The 17,223-nt window shown below is 45.3% G+C and overlaps 1 protein-coding gene across 2 annotated transcripts in view; it reads right to left on the reverse strand.

The window, feature by feature from the left end:
- The window catches only part of rab30 (RAB30, member RAS oncogene family), a 111,447-nt gene that overhangs the window by 25,065 nt on the left and 69,159 nt on the right, over positions 1 to 17,223 (reverse strand). For both annotated transcript variants that reach the window (XM_038817714.1, XM_038817715.1), the window contains exon 5: positions 1,533 to 1,716. In XM_038817714.1, coding sequence (XP_038673642.1) covers positions 1,533 to 1,716 — 184 coding nt within the window. The remainder of the gene's footprint in view (positions 1 to 1,532; positions 1,717 to 17,223) is intronic.

The raw sequence follows: 17,223 nt of genomic DNA on the forward strand, positions 1-17,223 counted from the left end.
TTCTGGGCATGCCCAGCACTGGAAGAATTCTGGAAGAGGGTGGCAGGGATGGAGTCTAGGGTGGTTGGATCCAGGGTTAAACCAGGGTGGGGACTCGCGATTTTTGGAGTTGCGGTAGAGCCGGGAGTGCAGGAGGCAAAAGAGGCCGGTGTCCTGGCCTTTGCGTCCCTAGTAGCCCGTCGAAAGATTCTGCTACAGTGGAAGGATGCAAGGCCCCCAAGTGTGGAGACCTGGATCAGTGACATGGCGGGATTTATAAAATTGGAAAGGGTCAAATTTGTCCTGAGAGGATCAATACAAGGGTTCTATAAATGATGGCAGCCTTTTCTGGATTTCCTGGCGCAAAGATAGGTATCTTGGTCAATAGCAGCAGCAACCCGGGGGGGGGGGGTGGTGTTCCTTATTGTAGTTTCTATTCTGTAACTTTATATTGTGTTAATTTGCGTTGTTGTTAAAATGCTGTGTTGTGCATGGGGGTGGGGTGAATGTTTATGATTGTTAATATTATTGTTATTTTTGGTATTTTACTATGGTGCGTTATTGTTGTATAAATTCAAAATTTTTCAATAAAAATTATTTAAAAAAGAAAAAGAAGTACATCGCCATTACTTAATTGTCACTGGATCAGAATCACGAGGTGCGAATCAGCCAACCATTTCCAAGTGTCATTTTGGGTGGGTTTGGCCGGGTGTTTCCTGCTGGCTTTTTGGGTGGGATCCAGACCCGGATTCACCAACACTCAGTCATTTGTTTGGGCCTTGAGGAGTTTCTCCCCGGTCTCGGCCAGACTTTGAAAGTTTTTCAGCAGTGGGGGGCTGAACTCACAAGCGAGACTGTATTCTCAGAGATTGGCATCATTTTGAAGGTGTGGCCCAATCTCCAAGTGAACTGGATTGTCTTCCGGCTTCCCCCCCTCCCCCCAAAGTGAGGACACCCCACTATAGGGTCATTGAGGGCCCCCACTTATAAGGCTACCCCATACCCCCTTTCAGTTTCCCCCCTCCCCCAACCTTTCATGGGCATGGTCCCCCTCAGGCCCTGACCCTCAGCAGTTCCAGACTGGTAGTCTCGGCTTGTGAAGACCAGTACTAATCGGCATCCGGGTGAAGCCTCCCCAGTGAAACCGGTGACTCCCGGGCGTCGGCTGAATGCAGCCTCAAGTAGGTTGTGCATATCTATATGAGCCATCATGATTATGTGGATCATACCCAGTGATGGCGTGATCCAGATTGCGTCAGGCGCCACACATCAGGTAACCTAGGCGAGGTTTCCCACCTGGCACAAAGTCCAATTTGGGCCTCTCCCACGATGCACCCGGGCGAGTAAAAATTGATCGTAGAATTGCGGCCATGGAATCCCCAAACGATGGGTTCAAAAGGAATGTGGCAATTCAAGGAGAACATGCATCAATACCTTCTCAAGGCATAAAACGAGGCTTTGCTGACATCAAAGGGACAAATTAAGAAAGCTAAGACACACAGTTATTGCCTTAATAACGATGATAAACTCTCGACACTGCTCTTCTGACTTACCAACTAACACAGTGGTAACTTTATTGCTAGCATACTGCTCAATCTCCCTCAGCCATTCAGGAAGACAGCGGAAAGATTCTTCACATGTGATATCATAGGTCAATATTAAGGCATTTGCACTGCGGTAATAGCTTTGTGTGATGGATCGAAACCGTTCTTGTCCAGCAGTATCCCAAATCTGGAGCTATGGGACAGGAGACAAAAAATGTATTAAAAATTCAATATGATTCACTGCAAAACATGTGGAAACTTTGGGCATCATTTTCACCTAACCCCTCCCTCTTGAAGTTGATGGAATCGGGTTGACCGGCTGTTTTATATTTTATCAAATTTTGCTTTCAATTGATTTTACTAGTGTGTGTAAAACAGGAATGCAACCCTGTCCAGTTTGTCAGCGAGTTGGAAAAGCTAAACTTCAATTCACCGTTCATCGATTTTCCTTTGCAGATTCAAACTACATCAAAAGTAATTTTTACTCATATTTTCTTTCTTGTCCCCCTTTCCCCTGGAAATACTGCACCTTCCCAGCATGGGCATTGACTAGTGAAGACTCCACAGCCAATTCTTTCCATTATTGGGAGCTATTAGACTTATGATCAGCACCTCCCCATAAAATTGGGCCTCAGAATGCCTTCAAGGCAGAGTGCAGTTGAGAATCTGAATCCCATTATTCCACATGCTCTTGCTCAAATATAACAATACCAGGATTTTTACGCACACACTTAGTTCTCATTTGGGCAAATATCCAGTTATCTGTTTTTACTGGTCAAATATAGGAAATTCCATTGATCTCTCTGAACCTGTGCTAAAAGATTTTAAACCAAGGCTCAATGATACGTCACAAAAACTTGCATTTATATAGTCCTATTGGAATAGAAAACATCCCAAAATGCTTCACAGAGACATAGCAGACGTAATTGGACAGTGAGATGAAGATGTTAGGGTTCTCAAAGGGATGGGTATTTAGGGATTCAAAGAATGAATACTGAACAAACTAATGTATTTTCAAGGATGTAACTACTGGGGTAGATAAAGATGAACCAGTGTATGTAGTGCATATGGACTTTCAAAAAACATTCAATCAGGTGATACACAAGAAATTATGACACGTTTTAGTACTCAGCTGATTGAGGATTGGTTAACAGACAGAAAGCAGAGTAAGAATAAATGGGTCAGTATGCCACTTTCCTCTGAGTCAGAACATTGTGGATTCAAACCCAAAGCTGGAATCAGAAAACTTAAGCCAGGCTAACACTTGAGAGCGGTGCCAAGAGACAATGCTGCATGGCCACAGAGTGCCATCTTTCAGTTCACTTGTTTAAATGTCACCAATCAGGTTTTTGTCTTTGTCATGACTCAAACAGCCTTGACCATTGTGATCCCTCTTTGCAACCTTTTGATACAGTTGACTGCACCCCTCACCCTCCATTGCATTCCCCCATTGTCGAGTTCATTGGATTTCCTGATCAGTTCCATTCCTACCCAGGATTGTAGCTGAAGCTTTTTTAGCAATGAATTTCCATTATCCCACCCTTACCTCTGGAGTCTTGTGGATCTATTGTTGCCACCTACCCCTCCCCCCTTCTCTTCCTCATCTACATGTTGACCCTTGAAATCATCCACAAACTTTGGATCCACTTTCATACGTGTACCCTTATTCACCATCTATCTACTGCTTCTGTGTTGACAGACTGATTGTTTGGTATCCAATGTTGAAATGAGCTACAATTTCTCTCAGTATTGGTAGAAATGACCAATGCACAGCCCTTGTGGAGATGAAGTCCCATCTTCATGATGATTCCCTCCATCGTGTTGTGTGGCACTACCACTATGCTCAATGAGAAAAGGTTTCGAACAGATCAAGCAACTTAAAACTGGGCATGCATGAGGCACTGTGGGCCCAGCAGTAGAATTGCATTCAACCCCAATGTGCAATGTTATGACTTGGCATATCCTCCATTCAACAACTAGAATCAACTCATTGGATCAATCCAGGTTCAATGAAGAGTGCAGGAGGACATGCCAGCAGCAACACCAGGCATACCTAAAAATGCATTCTCAATCTGGTGAAACTACAAACATGACTACTTGTATGACAAAGAGCTGAAGCAGCATGCAGTAGACAGAGCTGAACTCTCCCCTACCAAAGGATCAGATTAAAGATCTGCAGTCTTTCAAATCCAGTTGGGAATGGTGGATAATTAAACAGCTAAATGGAGGAAGAGGCTCCACAAATATCCCCTTCCTCACGATGAGGGCATCCAGCACATCAGTGCAAAAGACAAGGTTGAAGCTTTTCCAACCACCTTCAACCAAAAGTACCAAGAGGATGACCCGCCAGCTTCCTCCCGAGATCCCCAACATCATTCCGGGTTCGGGTTCGATTCCCGGCTGGGTCACTGTCTGTGTGGAGTCTGCACGTCCTCCCCGTGTGTGCGTGGGTTTCCTCCGGGTGCTCCGGTTTCCTCTCACAGTCCAAAGATGTGCGGGTTAGGTGGATTGGCCATGCTAAATTGCCCGTAGTGTAAGGTTAATGGGTTATTGTTGGGTTACGGGTATACGGGGTTACGTGGGTTTAAGTAGGGTGATCATTGCTCGGCACAACATCGAGGGCCGAAGGGCCTGTTCTGTGCTGTACTGTTCTATGTTCTATCACAGATGCCAATCTTCAGCTAATTTGATTCACTCCACTTGGATATCAAGAAACGGCTGAAGACACTGGATACTGCAATGGTTTTGGGCCCCGACAACATTCCAGCAATAGTACTGAAGGCTTGTGCTCCAGACTAGCTGGGCTCTGCTATTCCAGCACAGCTACAACTCTGGCACCTACCCAGAAAATTGCTCAGGTATGTCCGGTTCACAAAAAAGCTGGACAAATTAAATCCATCCAATTACTGACCGTCAGTTTACTCTTGATCATCGTCAAAGTGATTAAAGGGGTCGTCGCCAGTGCTACCAAGCGGCATTACTCAACAACAACAGCAACATGTTCGCAGAAACCCAGCTTGGTTTCTGCCAGGACCACACATCTCATGGCCTCATTACATCCTTGGTCCAAACATGGACAAATGAGCTGAAGTCAAGAAGTGAGGAGAGGCTGACTGGCCTTGACATCAAGGCAGCAGTCCATAAGACATAGGAGCAGAATTAGGACACTCAGCCCAAGTTTCAGCCGAGTCTGCTCGGCCATTCAATCATGGCTGATATTTTTCTCATCCCCATTCTCCTGCCTTCTCCCCATAACCCAATATCCCCTTATTGATCAAGAACCTATCTATCTCTGCCTTAAAGACACCCAATGATTTAGTCTCCACAGCCTTCAGCAGCAAAGAGTTCCACAGGTTCACCAACCTCTGGCTGAAGAAATTACTCCTCATCTCTGTTTTAAAGGATCATCCCTTTAGTCTGAGATGGTGTCCTCGGCTTCTAGTTTTTCCTACAAGTGGAAACATGCTCTCCATGTCCACTCTATCCAGACCTCACAGTATCCTGTAAGTTTCAATAAGATCCCCTCTCATCCTTCTAACCTCCAACGAGTACAGACCCAGAGTCCTCAACCATTCCTCATACGACAAGCTCTTCTTTCCAGGGATCATTCTTGTGAACCTCCTCTGGACCTTTTCCAAGGCCAGCACATCCTTCCTTTAGATACAGGGCCCAAAAGTGCTCACAATACTCCAAATGGGGTCTGACCAGAACCTGAAATAGCCTCAGAAGTACATCCCTGGTCTTGTATTCTAGCCCTCTCGACATGAATGCTAACATTGGGGGGCTGGTTTAGCACTGGGCTAAAGAGCTGGCTTTTAAAGCAGACCAAGGCAGGCCAGCAGCACGGTTCAATTCCTGTACCAGCCTCCCCAAACAGGCGCTGGAATGTGGCGACTAGGGGCTTTTCACAGTAACTTCATTTGAAGCCTACGTGTGACAATAAGCGATTTTCATTTCATTCATTGCATTTGCCTTCCTAACTGCCGACTGAATTGACATGTTAACCTTAAGAAAATCATGAACAAGGACTCCCAAGTCCCTTTGTGCTTCTGATTTCTTAAGCATCTCCCCATTTAGAAAATAGTCCATGCAGCCATTTCTCCTTTAAAAGTGCATAGCATCACACTTTTCCACATTGCATTCCATCTGTCACTTCTTTGCCCACTCTCCGAGCCTTTCCAAGTCCTTCTGCAGCCTGCCTGCTTCCTCAATACTACCTCTCCCTGTACAGATCTTTATATCATCTGCTAACTTACAACAGTGCCTTCAGTTCCTTCTTCCAGATCATTAATGTATATACATTAAAGTAGTCCCCCGTTATACTGCGCCCTGCAATACCGCGCAGTTCGCGATATACGGCGGGGGTGCTTATGGACCCCAACCTTTTTCACTCTTTTTGAAACAACACCTTTTTAAGCCGGTGAACTTGTTTGTCATTCCGATTAGCCGCGATGATTAGCCCGATTAGCCGCGATAAATAGCCACGATGATTTGTAATTAAAGCGTATAAATACAAAATGCCTAAGCGCAAGTCTTACACAGTAAAGGAAAAGATAAATTTGATAGACCGTATTAGAAACGGCAAAACAAAGGCAAAATTATCCAGAGAGACTGGTGTGCCAGAGTCAACCCCCCGTGGGTGGGAGAAAGATGAGGACAGTTTGAGAACTTATGTTGAGACAGTTTCTGAGAGTGAAGGGCTTGCTAGGAAAAAGGCAAGGACCGCTAGTGACATTAACTTGGAGAAGGCTGTGTTCGCCTGGTTTGTCCAGGAACAATCTGGTGGCACCCCCCTATCTGGACCTATCATCAGGACTCAGGCTGAGAAGTTCCATCACCAGCTCCACCCAGAGGACACCAATTTCGTAGCCAGCAAGGGTTGGCTCCATCGGTTCCAGAAAAGACATGGGATAGGTGCAGTTACCATCAGTGGTGAACAGAGATCCACTGACTCAGCAGCAGCAGAAGCCTTTCCGGACATCCTCAAGGACTACATGGTGCAAGAGGAGCTGACCCCAGAGCAACTCTACAATGCAGATGGGTCAGGGCTCTACTGGAAGATGCTGCCTGACAAGACCCTAGCTGTCAAGGATGATGCCCACAAGACTCTGGGGTTCAAGCAAGCCAAGAACAGGCTCACCATCCTGTTTGCCAGCAATGCCACAGGAACACACAAGCTGAAGCCATTGATTGTAAGTGCTATTTTATGTATTATTGTATATATTTTTGAGTGGTATTTTTTAATAAATTTAAAACTTGAAAGAACTTTGATGTTTTTTATTTAAAACGCCCTTCCATTCTTACATTGTAAGGCTATTACATCCACAATACCTGAAACTACCCTGATAGGTTCACTTGTAATTATTCTTTCCAGCAGCAGAACATTATCTGGCCATGTGTTGCTCTTTCAAAATTTTCGTAGGCTATCCGCGGCTCGGATGCAACGCGGGTGGCTGTCTTGGACCCCAACACCCACGGTATAACGGGGGACTACTGTATTGTGAAAAGTTGTGGGCCCAGCACTTACCCCTGAGGCACACCACTATTCATTGGCTGCCAGGCTAAAAAATACCCCTGTATTCCCACTCGCTGCCTTCTGCCAGTCAGCCAATCCTCTATCCATGCGAGGATCTTACCCTGAACACCATGGGCTCTTAACTTATTTAACAGTCTCCTATGCGGCATCTTGTCAAAGGCCTTCTGGAAATCTAAATAAATCATGTCCACTGGTTTTCCTTTGTCTAACTTCCTTGTTACCTCCTCAAAGAACTATAACAAATCTCCCCTTGACGAAGCTGTGCTGACTCAGTCCTATTTTACCATGCACTTCCAAGTACTCCGCGATTTCATCTTTAATAATGGACTCTAAAATCTTACCAATGACTGAAGTCAGGTTAACCGGCCTATAATTTTCCGTCTTCTGCCCCCTCCCTTCTTAAGCAGCGGTGTTACATTAGCCACTTTCCAGTCCTCTGGGACCCTTCCTGCCTCCAGTGATGCCTGAAAGATCTCCACCAATGCCTCCACAATCTCCTCAGCTGTCTCTTTTAGAATCCTGGGGTATAGTCCCTCTGGTCCAGATGATTTATCCACCTTCAGACCTTTCAGTTTCCCAGAACCTTCTCCTTCGTGATGGTCACTGCACTCGCCTCTGCCCTCGGATTCTCCTGAAGCTCTGGCACCCCACTGATGACTTCCACCATGAAGACTGATGTAAAGTAACTATTCAGTTCCTCTGCCATTTCTTTGCTTCCTATTATTACTTCATCAGCCACATTTTCCAGTGGTCCAATGTCTATTTTTGCCTCTCTCTTACCTTCTATATATTGTAAAAAAAACTCTTCCTATCTTCCTTTATATTACGAGCCAGCTTGCACTCATATTTCATCTTCTCTCCACTTAGTTGCCCTCTGCTTGCTTTTAAAGGCTTCCAATCCTCTGGCTTCCCACTAATCCTTGCCACTTTGTATGCTTTTTCTTTTATACTGTCTGAAGTGTTGGCTAGTGTGGACTTGAGAGATGAACAGACACTTCCAACACTGATGAAGGTTCAACTCAATTTTATTAACTACTTCTAACTAACTAACACACGATGACTGTGGGTCTAAATTATGCTAATTTAAACTAGAGACCTAAGCCTTGTCCGAACCAGTTGATTCTCTCAGCATGTGTTGCGAGTCTGTGCTGGGCTGGGCGAGTTCTTGTTACACTGAGAGGCAGCACCCAGAATGAGCAGAAACCGTGATGCCCTCTGCCTTTATAGTGTGTGTATTCTAACTGGTGATTCGCTGCGGTGTTTGTACATGTGGATTGGTCCCTGTGTGTGTCTATCAGAGTGTGTCTGCACCATGATATACTGGTGTATATCATGACACTGTCCTTGACTTCCCTATCAGCCATGGATGGCTTGTCTTCCCCTTAGCATATTTCTTCCTCCTTGGGATGAATTTCTGTTGTGCCTCTCTAATAACCCCCAAAACTCATGCCATTGCTGTTCCATTGTCTTTTCCCTGCTAGGATCCTTTTCCAATCAACTCTGGCCAGCTCCTCCCTCATGTGTTTGTAGTTACTCTTATTTAATTGTAAGAAGTCTTACAACACCAGGAACACTGAGGAAGGAGCTGCGCTCCGAAAGCTCGTGTTTGAAACAAACCTGTTGGACTTTAACCTGGTGTTGCAATACTTCTTACTGTGCTCACCCCAGTCCAACGCCGGCATCTCCACATCATTATTTAACTGTAATACCGTTACATCTGATTGCAGCTTCTCCCACTCGTACCGCAGGAAAATTCTATCAAATTGCGGTAACTGCTCGCTAAGGATTCCTTCACCTCAAGTTCCCTAATCAAGTCTGCCTCATTACACATCACCAAATCCAGAATTGCCTGTACCCTAGTAGGGTCGGTCACAAGCTGCTCCAAAAAAACATCTCTTTGACATTCCATGAATTCCTTTTCTTGAGATCCACTACCAACCTGATTTTCCTAGTCCCCTGCATATTGAAGTCTCCCATGATTATTGTAATATTACCTTTTTTACATGCTTTTTCTATCCTTATTTATTTTCTGCACCACATCCTGACTACTGCTCGGGGGCCTGTACATAACTCTCATCAGGGTCTTTTTAACCTTTGCGATTCCTCAACTCTACCCAAAGAGATTCTATGCCTATATCTCTCCTTGCTATCGATTTAACTTCATTCCTTACTCACAATGCAACCCCGCCCCCTTTGCCTATTTGCCTGTCCTTTCGATAGCACACATATCTTTGGATATTTAGATCCCAGCCCGGATTCCTTTGCAGCCACAGCTCTGGGATGCCCACAACATCGTACCGGCCAATTTCAATAGACACAAGCTCATTTATCTTGTTCCGTAAACTGCACAAATTTAGGTACAACACCCTCAATCCTGCATTGACCATCTCCCTTCTCTCACTTGTCACCTTTTTTGCTCTGCCCGAGGGTAATGTTGTTCTCTTATATTGGTTCTCTATTTCCCCTTCAGTTATTACACCTTCTGAGCTGACATTCTGGTTCCCACCCCCCTGCCATACTAGTTTAAATCCTCCCAAGTGACTCTAGCAAACCTTCCAGCCAGCTTTGACAAAGAGTCATTGGACTCGAAACGTTAGCTCTTTTCTCTCCCTACAGATGCTGCCAGGCCTACTGAGATTTTCCAGCACTTTTTCTTTCGTTTCAGATTCCAGCATCCGCAGTAATTTGCTTTTCTCCCAGGCAGGATATTGATACCCCTCCAGTTTAGATGCAACCCATCCTTCTTGTACAGGTCCCACCTGTCCCGTTAGAGATCCCAATGGTTCAGAAATCTGAAACCCTCCCTCCTACACCACCACTTTAGCCACACGTTTAGCTGCACTATCCTATTTCTAGCCTCACTGGCATGTGGCAAAAGGAGAAATCCTGAGATTACAACCCTAGAGGTTCTGCTTTTTAAGCTTACTGCCCAACTCCCTGAACTCCTTCTGCAGGACCTTATCACTCTCCCTGCCTCTGGTGTTAGTACCTATGTGTATACGACCTCTGGCTGTTCACCCTCCCCCTTCAGGATCTCCTGTGTTTGCTCAGAGACATCTTGACCCTGGCACCAGGAAGTCAACAGACCATCCAAGAGTCTGTTTCACATCCAAAGAAGTGCCTATCTGTGCCCCTTACTATAGAGTCTCCTATAACTATCGGTCTCCTGCACTTTGCCCTCCCCTGCTGAGCAACAGAGCTAGATGTGGTGCCACTGTTGTTTTCCCCTGGCTATCCTCCTCAATAGTATCCAAAATGGTCTACCTGTTAGAGAGGGGGACAGCCACAGGGGATTCCTGCACTGACTGCCTGCCCTTTCTAGCGGTCACCCATCTGTCTGCCTACACCTTGGGTGTGACCACATTTCTATAACTCCTGTCTATAACAAATGAGTGCGGCAAACTATAATCAATGGGAATCAGGGGGAAATCTCTCCACAGGTTGGAGTCATACCCAGCACAAAGCATGATGGGTGTAGTTGTTTGAAGTCAATTATTGCAGTCCTGAGACATCACTGCAGAAGTTCCTCATGGGAATGTCCTCGACCCAAACATCTTCAGCTATTTCATCAATGGCCTTCCCTTCATCATAAGGTCAGAAGTAGCGAGGTGCACTGATGATTTCATAATGCTCAGTACTATTCACAACTGTTAGATAGTGAAGCAGTCCGTCACCATATGCAGCAAGACCTGGACAACATTCAGACTTGTGCTATTAAGTGGCAAATGACATTAGCACAATACAAGTGCCAAGCACTCCCCAACAAGAGAGAATCCAAACATCACCCATTGACATTCAATGGTATTACCATCACTGAATTCCCCTCTTTCAAAATCATGGGGATTTCCTTTGAACAAAATAAATATTACAGGTCAGAGGCGAAGAATTGTGCAATGCATAACTTACCTTCTGACTCCCCAAAGTCTGTCCACAAGGCACAAGTCAAGAGTGTAATGGAAAACTCTCCATTTGCCCGAATGAATTCAGTTCAAGCAATACTCAAAAAGTTTGTCGCCATTGAGGACAAAGCAGCCCATTCGATTGGTACCACGTCCACCACCTTCAATATCCACTCCCTCCACTACTGACTCACGGTGCTCCACAAAATGCACTGCTGCAACTCACCAATACTCGCTCGCTCCTTCAACACCACTTCCCAACCCTGTGACATCTATCACCTAGAAGGTCAAGGAAACACTATGTTGTGGTTCCTTCATTGTCACTGGGTCAAAATCCTGGAACTCTGTCCCTAACAGCACTAAGTGTAAGCTACACCACCTGGACTGCGGCGGTTCAAGAAGGCCACTCACCACCACCTTCTCAAGGGCTATTAGGGATGGGCAATAAATGCTGGTCTAGCCAACAGCCAACCAGTGAAAGCATTTTACAAAACGATTCTTTGAAAAGCTGGCCGACTCCATGAAAAACGTGGAGAAATCTATTATGCTAATCCCTGCAATGGAACCTACCAGGTTGGAACGGAAAGGTGCAGGCCTGCGATTCAAACCTGCCCGCAGCCTTAAGAGGCGCCCCTGAAAATTGAGAACAATCGGGAATGGGAGTCAGGAATCCGAGAATCTGGACCTGCCCACCATCTTTAAAGTGCTCGCAAGTCACCCTGACTCAGCGAAAATCTATCCCTAGGTTTTCTTCTCACAATTGCATAATACTGTGAAAGCTGCACTTGCTTTTCTTTCTTTTCTAGTGTTGTCTGTTACTATCGAAGTAGGTTCCTTACCAACAAGAATGTCAGATAATTGTCCCTTTGTAGCAGAACGCACTGCTTAATTCAAAACAGAATAAATGAATAACAAATGCAATCAATCATTCTTGTAGCATTCTGGTAGTTTAAAATTCCCTGCACATATCGCTTACAGTTTGTCTTACTTTCTTCTTGTGCAGTTTTGTGGAAGCTAAATAGCTTCTTTCTGTGCTGTAACTATTGTATGATTCATTTTTCTATATTTCTATGTTGTTCTTACAGATTGAAATACACAAGGGGAGAGGGAGAAAAAAGTAAAATGAGGGTAAACGAGAAGCCCAAAGATAAAAATGCTGCAAAACAGAAACAAAATGTTTAATCCCTCAGCAAGGCCCAAACACGCATACTGTACATTAAAATTCAAGATGGGAAAAAACAGTCGTAAGCAGTCATCTATTTATAAAGCTCTAAAGTCTATACTTAGTAAAACAAAATCCTAGAGGGATGCCTAGTTTGTCAGTGACATATTTAGCTCACAGATTTAAGTTTTTCATGTGCTGTATATCACTATATCTGATTTATTAAAAGACTGAATTGGTTACAGCGGTAATGAAAATAATCAGCATTTGGCACCAAACAGATAGTGGTTTGATGTCAATTATGGAACCACAAAAATTATAATACTTTTATTAGCTACACACAGCTGATACACAATAAAAACATTTTATCCAGAAGCCTATGACTGATTTCACCATTTGTACTGATAGAACAGCCACATTGAGACTACTGCCAGCCAGTCGAATTGCTACGGGAATAAAGCATTTCACTTGTAATCAGAAGGGTGCATATTTAAGTCACTGGGTGCACTCAGTTGAGATTCACTGTATAGAGGCTTCACTAGTTCTCACCTTCAACCTTCCTTTTTCACTCCAAAGTCCTTGGAGATGCTGTTATCTCCAAAACTGTGCCTAATTTTCCTGAAGCAGCATGTTTGAATCCCTCTAATCAGGCTTGCACTCCTATCACAGTACTGAAATAGCTCTCATTAGTCATAAATAACATCCTATATGACAGTGACAAAGGTAAACTATCCCTCCTCATCCTTCTCAACCTATTGGCATCCTTTGACTACACCACCCTTCTACAATGCCTCTCAGGGTTTCCAGCTGAGTGGGACTGCTCTCACCTGGTTCCATTCTTAACTACACAGTCATAACCACAGAAACACCAGCAATAGCTTTTCTTCATACACTTACACCATAAATTATAGTGTCCCCATGGATCTATCCTTGGACCCCTTCCATTTCTCAACTGCATGATGACCCACATTTCATCCAAAAACACAGTATTAGTTTTCACAAGTGTAACGACACCCAGCTATGTCACTGCTGTATCGCTCAACTCTTGACTATCTTTAAATTATCAGTCTGCTTGTCTGACATCCAGTACTGAATGGAGAAAATGTCCTCCAATTAAATATTAAGAAAACCAAAGCCATCGCCTTTCATCCCCACTACAACTTCCATTCCTCTCTATGGCAGGTGTCCAAGGTCAAACCACACTGCTCACAACTTTGGTGTCATATTTGACCCTAAAGATGAGCTTCTAATCTCATGTCCGCACCATCATCAAGGCTGCCTATTTTCACCCCCATAACATTGTGAGGCTTCAGTGCCACAGCTCATCTGCTATAAAAGCTCTCATCCAGGTCTTTGTTATATCGCAACTTGATTATTCCAACTCTGCTGCCATGTCCTGAACAGCACAAAAATAAAAGCAAAATACTGTGATGCTGGAAATCTGAAATAAAACCTGGAACTGCTGGATAAACTCGGCAGGTCAGGCAGCGTCTATGGAGAGAAACAGAGGTAATGTTTAAAGTCCTTGCGGCTCTGTTTCTCTCTCCAAAGAAGCTGCCAGAACTGCTTGCCAACAAACAGCGTGTCAATTTTTGCCATTGTTTTTAATTTCCTCCATAGCCTTGCACCTCCACCTCCCCTGTAATTCCCGCCAGCCCCATATCCCTCAGGGGATATCTGCAAATACTAAAGATAGCATAGTCACTCCAAAACATTGTATCAGATGTTGGGTTAGTTTAGCAGTTGCACTGTCCAATCTAGAAGGTTTGATATTATATTGGATCAAAGACCCCTCCCATCCAGGTCATCCTCTCTTCTAACCTCTTCCATTGGCAAAAGATACAAAAGTTTAAGAATAGGTTTTTTAAAAATTCATTTACAGGATGTGGGTGTCGCTGGTTAGGCCAGCATTTATTGCCCATCCCTAGTTGCCCTTCAGAAGGTGGTGGCGAGTTGTTTCTTGAACAGTTGCAGTCCCGGAGGTGTAGCTACACCCACAGTGTGTTAGGGGGGAGTTCCAAGAATTTGATCCAGTGACAGTGAAGGAACGACAATATTCTTTGAAGTCAGAGTGGCGAGTGACTTGGAGGGGAACCTCCAGATGGTGGGGTTCCCAGGTATCTACTGCTCTTGTCCTTCGAGACGGTAGTGGTCATGGCTCTTCAGCTCTTCAAACTCTTCAATGCTGTAATGCTGAAGTTACAAGAGACATGCCTGGTCAGGGAAGCCCTTCAATCCCTCCAGACTGCATGCCTCCACCAGATTCACAGTGACAGCAATCAGCTGTCACTGATGATTGCCCAAGCTTCCCAAAAAAAAATTGGTCTCCAAATTAGTATCTCCAAGACTAAGGTCATGTTTCCAGCCTGCACCAGATACTTGCTATGATGGGCCTGACATAACATTGATGGCACCATTCTCAAGGCTGTGAAACATTCTCTACACCAAACTAGTAATATCCGACATGTTCAGAGAAAGGCTAGAGGTGGTGCAGCTGCAGAAGTTCCCATAAGCACCAAAAATGACAACATGAATTGTCAGTTCCATGAATGTGCTTGCCAATCCTGCTTTGGGCTGTTCAGCTGGGAGGATAGCCATAGAAGATAATTGAATCATTTGCAGCTGGAACATATAAAGAGGAATCTACCATGAAAAATATGTTTCAGTCACAACTTCAGAAGAACATCAGTGTACCAGTGAGACATTATTTAATTTCCTTTCAAACATCCAGTGGTTTCTCAGATTGAGATTACCATTTTGATGCCAAATTCAGCATAGTTTTGCACTGAAAACCCATCCTCTTTAGGAACTGGATAAGATGCACAAATACATTTCACCCAATACCACATTGTGATGACACATAGTATAAAGCATAGGTGCTTGAAACTGACACATCTTGTACCATCAGTGGCTGTTCACAGTTTGTCAGTGGGAAGTAATGATTTAGAACAGCAAGAAAAGGATCAAACTGGAGCAGACTTCTTAGAATTAAGTGAGAAGGATTTTTTAGCCAAGAGTTTGTTTGGTTCACCTTTCAGATCATCAAAGAAATGTAATTTGTGTAACAGAGCATGCTGTTCTCGAAGACGTCGTGTACAACAGTCTCATGTTCAATATGTAGTTATACCAGACCTGATGATTGTCCAAGCTTCCCCAAAAAACACTCCTATTTACAGAAACTGCCCCAAATTTGTGTCATTTGAACTGTGGTAATTATCTCTCCTGAGCTCGCTGCAGGCTCGGAGCACAGAGTTGAGCAAACCATCCTTCACTGGTCGGCAGACAGTGGGTCAGATTCTTGTGGACCTTTAAGAACGGCAGGTAGTCCCCGGATGCAGAAGATCCACCCACCATTTCTAGCAGGTCCTCTTTGTCTGACCCGGGTCACAATGCGAAGCACACAAGGGGGGACTCAAACTTCAAACTCAAGCAGGGTCATTTGAAAATAGTGCGGAATTCAAACAGGCCCCATTTTGGCTGTTGCAAGGGCCTTAAACCAGTGTTTGTGAGTCACCAACTGACAGAGTAGATACAATTGTTCTTAAAAAGATGGATACGGTCTGTTTAAGTGTCATGATCTGAAGTTTTTTTTAATTCCCCGTTCTTTAAACAGGCTGAGCGGTCAGGGAGATTTTGTAAAAACCCTCTACTGTAGTATTTTGATTGATCAATAGAGCTCTTTGTTGACATTTCACTTTGGTCTATTATGTCATTATGTTTGGATAAATTTCAAAAGTTGCAGGGGATTTGGAGTTCACAGTTTAATCAACAGTTTAAAGAGGCGATTGAACAATTTGCGTCTTTGATGTGGGGTTTAAATAGAAGTATGTTTATTTTTATTAAATATTAACCATTTGCAGAGCTCCAAAGCTTTTAAAAATAAATTTAGAGTATCCAAATATTTTTTTCCAATTCAGGGCAATTTAACGTGGCCAATCCACCTATCCTCCTATATTTTTGGATTGTGGGGGTGAGGCCCAAGCAGACAGGAGAGAATGTGCAAACGCCATATGGAAAGTGACCCGGGGCAGGAATCAAACCCGGTTCCTAAGCGCCGTGAAGAGCTCTAAAAGCTTTGAATGGGCTTCTTGAATGAGAGCTCTTTTCCCCCCACTGTCAAGTGTTGTTTTTATCCCCACATGGCTCCTGAGGTCTGCCCATGATGGATATGGAGTGTGAGGCTATGGATTTGGCATGAGGATATGAAGGGCATGACCTGACATGAATATGCAGGAGTGCAAGGTAAGAGGGCTTTGGGCGGGGGGAGGCGAACACCTTCCAAAACAACTAGGACAAAGTCCCAGAGAAATGAGGGGGGCCTGCTAACCAGCCTGTCTCGGCACTTGTCCTCATGGCTCCCGAGAATCTGCTTCTAGGGTCAGTAGGTCAGATTCAATCCTGCCCCCGAAGCAAAAATTAGAACGGGTCCTTTAAACCAAGGTGGGTCTGCAGATTGACTGCATTCACAGCTCGCAATGCCATCTGCTCTGCACTGGGGAGACGAAATGCAGGCTGGATGACTGCTCTACATTAAGACTGCAATCATGGGCAGGATTCTCCGCCCCCCCGCCAGGTCGGAGAATTGCCGGGGGTCAGCGTGAATCCCGCCCCGCTGCCGGCTGCCGAATTCTCCGGCACTGGGGTTTTGGCGGGGGCGGGAATCGCGCAGCGCTGGTTGGCGGCCGCTGGCAGTGCCCGCCACCCCACCCCCCCGGCGATACTCCTGCCCGCAATGGGCTGAGCGGCCGCCTGTTTTTGGCTGGTCCCGCCAGTGTAAATCAAACCGGGTCCGTACCGGCGGGACCTAGCTCTACGGGTGGCCTGCAGAGTGGCCTGCGGGAGGGGTGGGGGGGCGCGCGGGGGATCTGGCCCTGGGCGGTGCCCCCACCGTGGCCTGGCCCGCGATCGGGGCCCACCGATCCAGGGCAGGCCTGTGCCGTGGGGGTTGCTGTCAACCTCCGCCATGGCTGGCGCAGAGAAGAACCCCCCTGCGCATGCGTTGGGATGACGGCGGCACATACTGGCGCTCCAGTGCATACGCCAACTCACGCCGGCCGGCAGAGGCCCTTCGGTGCAGGTAGGCGCAGCGCCAAGCACTTCCGC

Source organism: Scyliorhinus canicula, chromosome 14 (assembly GCF_902713615.1).
Source record: "Scyliorhinus canicula chromosome 14, sScyCan1.1, whole genome shotgun sequence".
NCBI classification, from domain to species: Eukaryota; Metazoa; Chordata; class Chondrichthyes; order Carcharhiniformes; family Scyliorhinidae; genus Scyliorhinus; species Scyliorhinus canicula.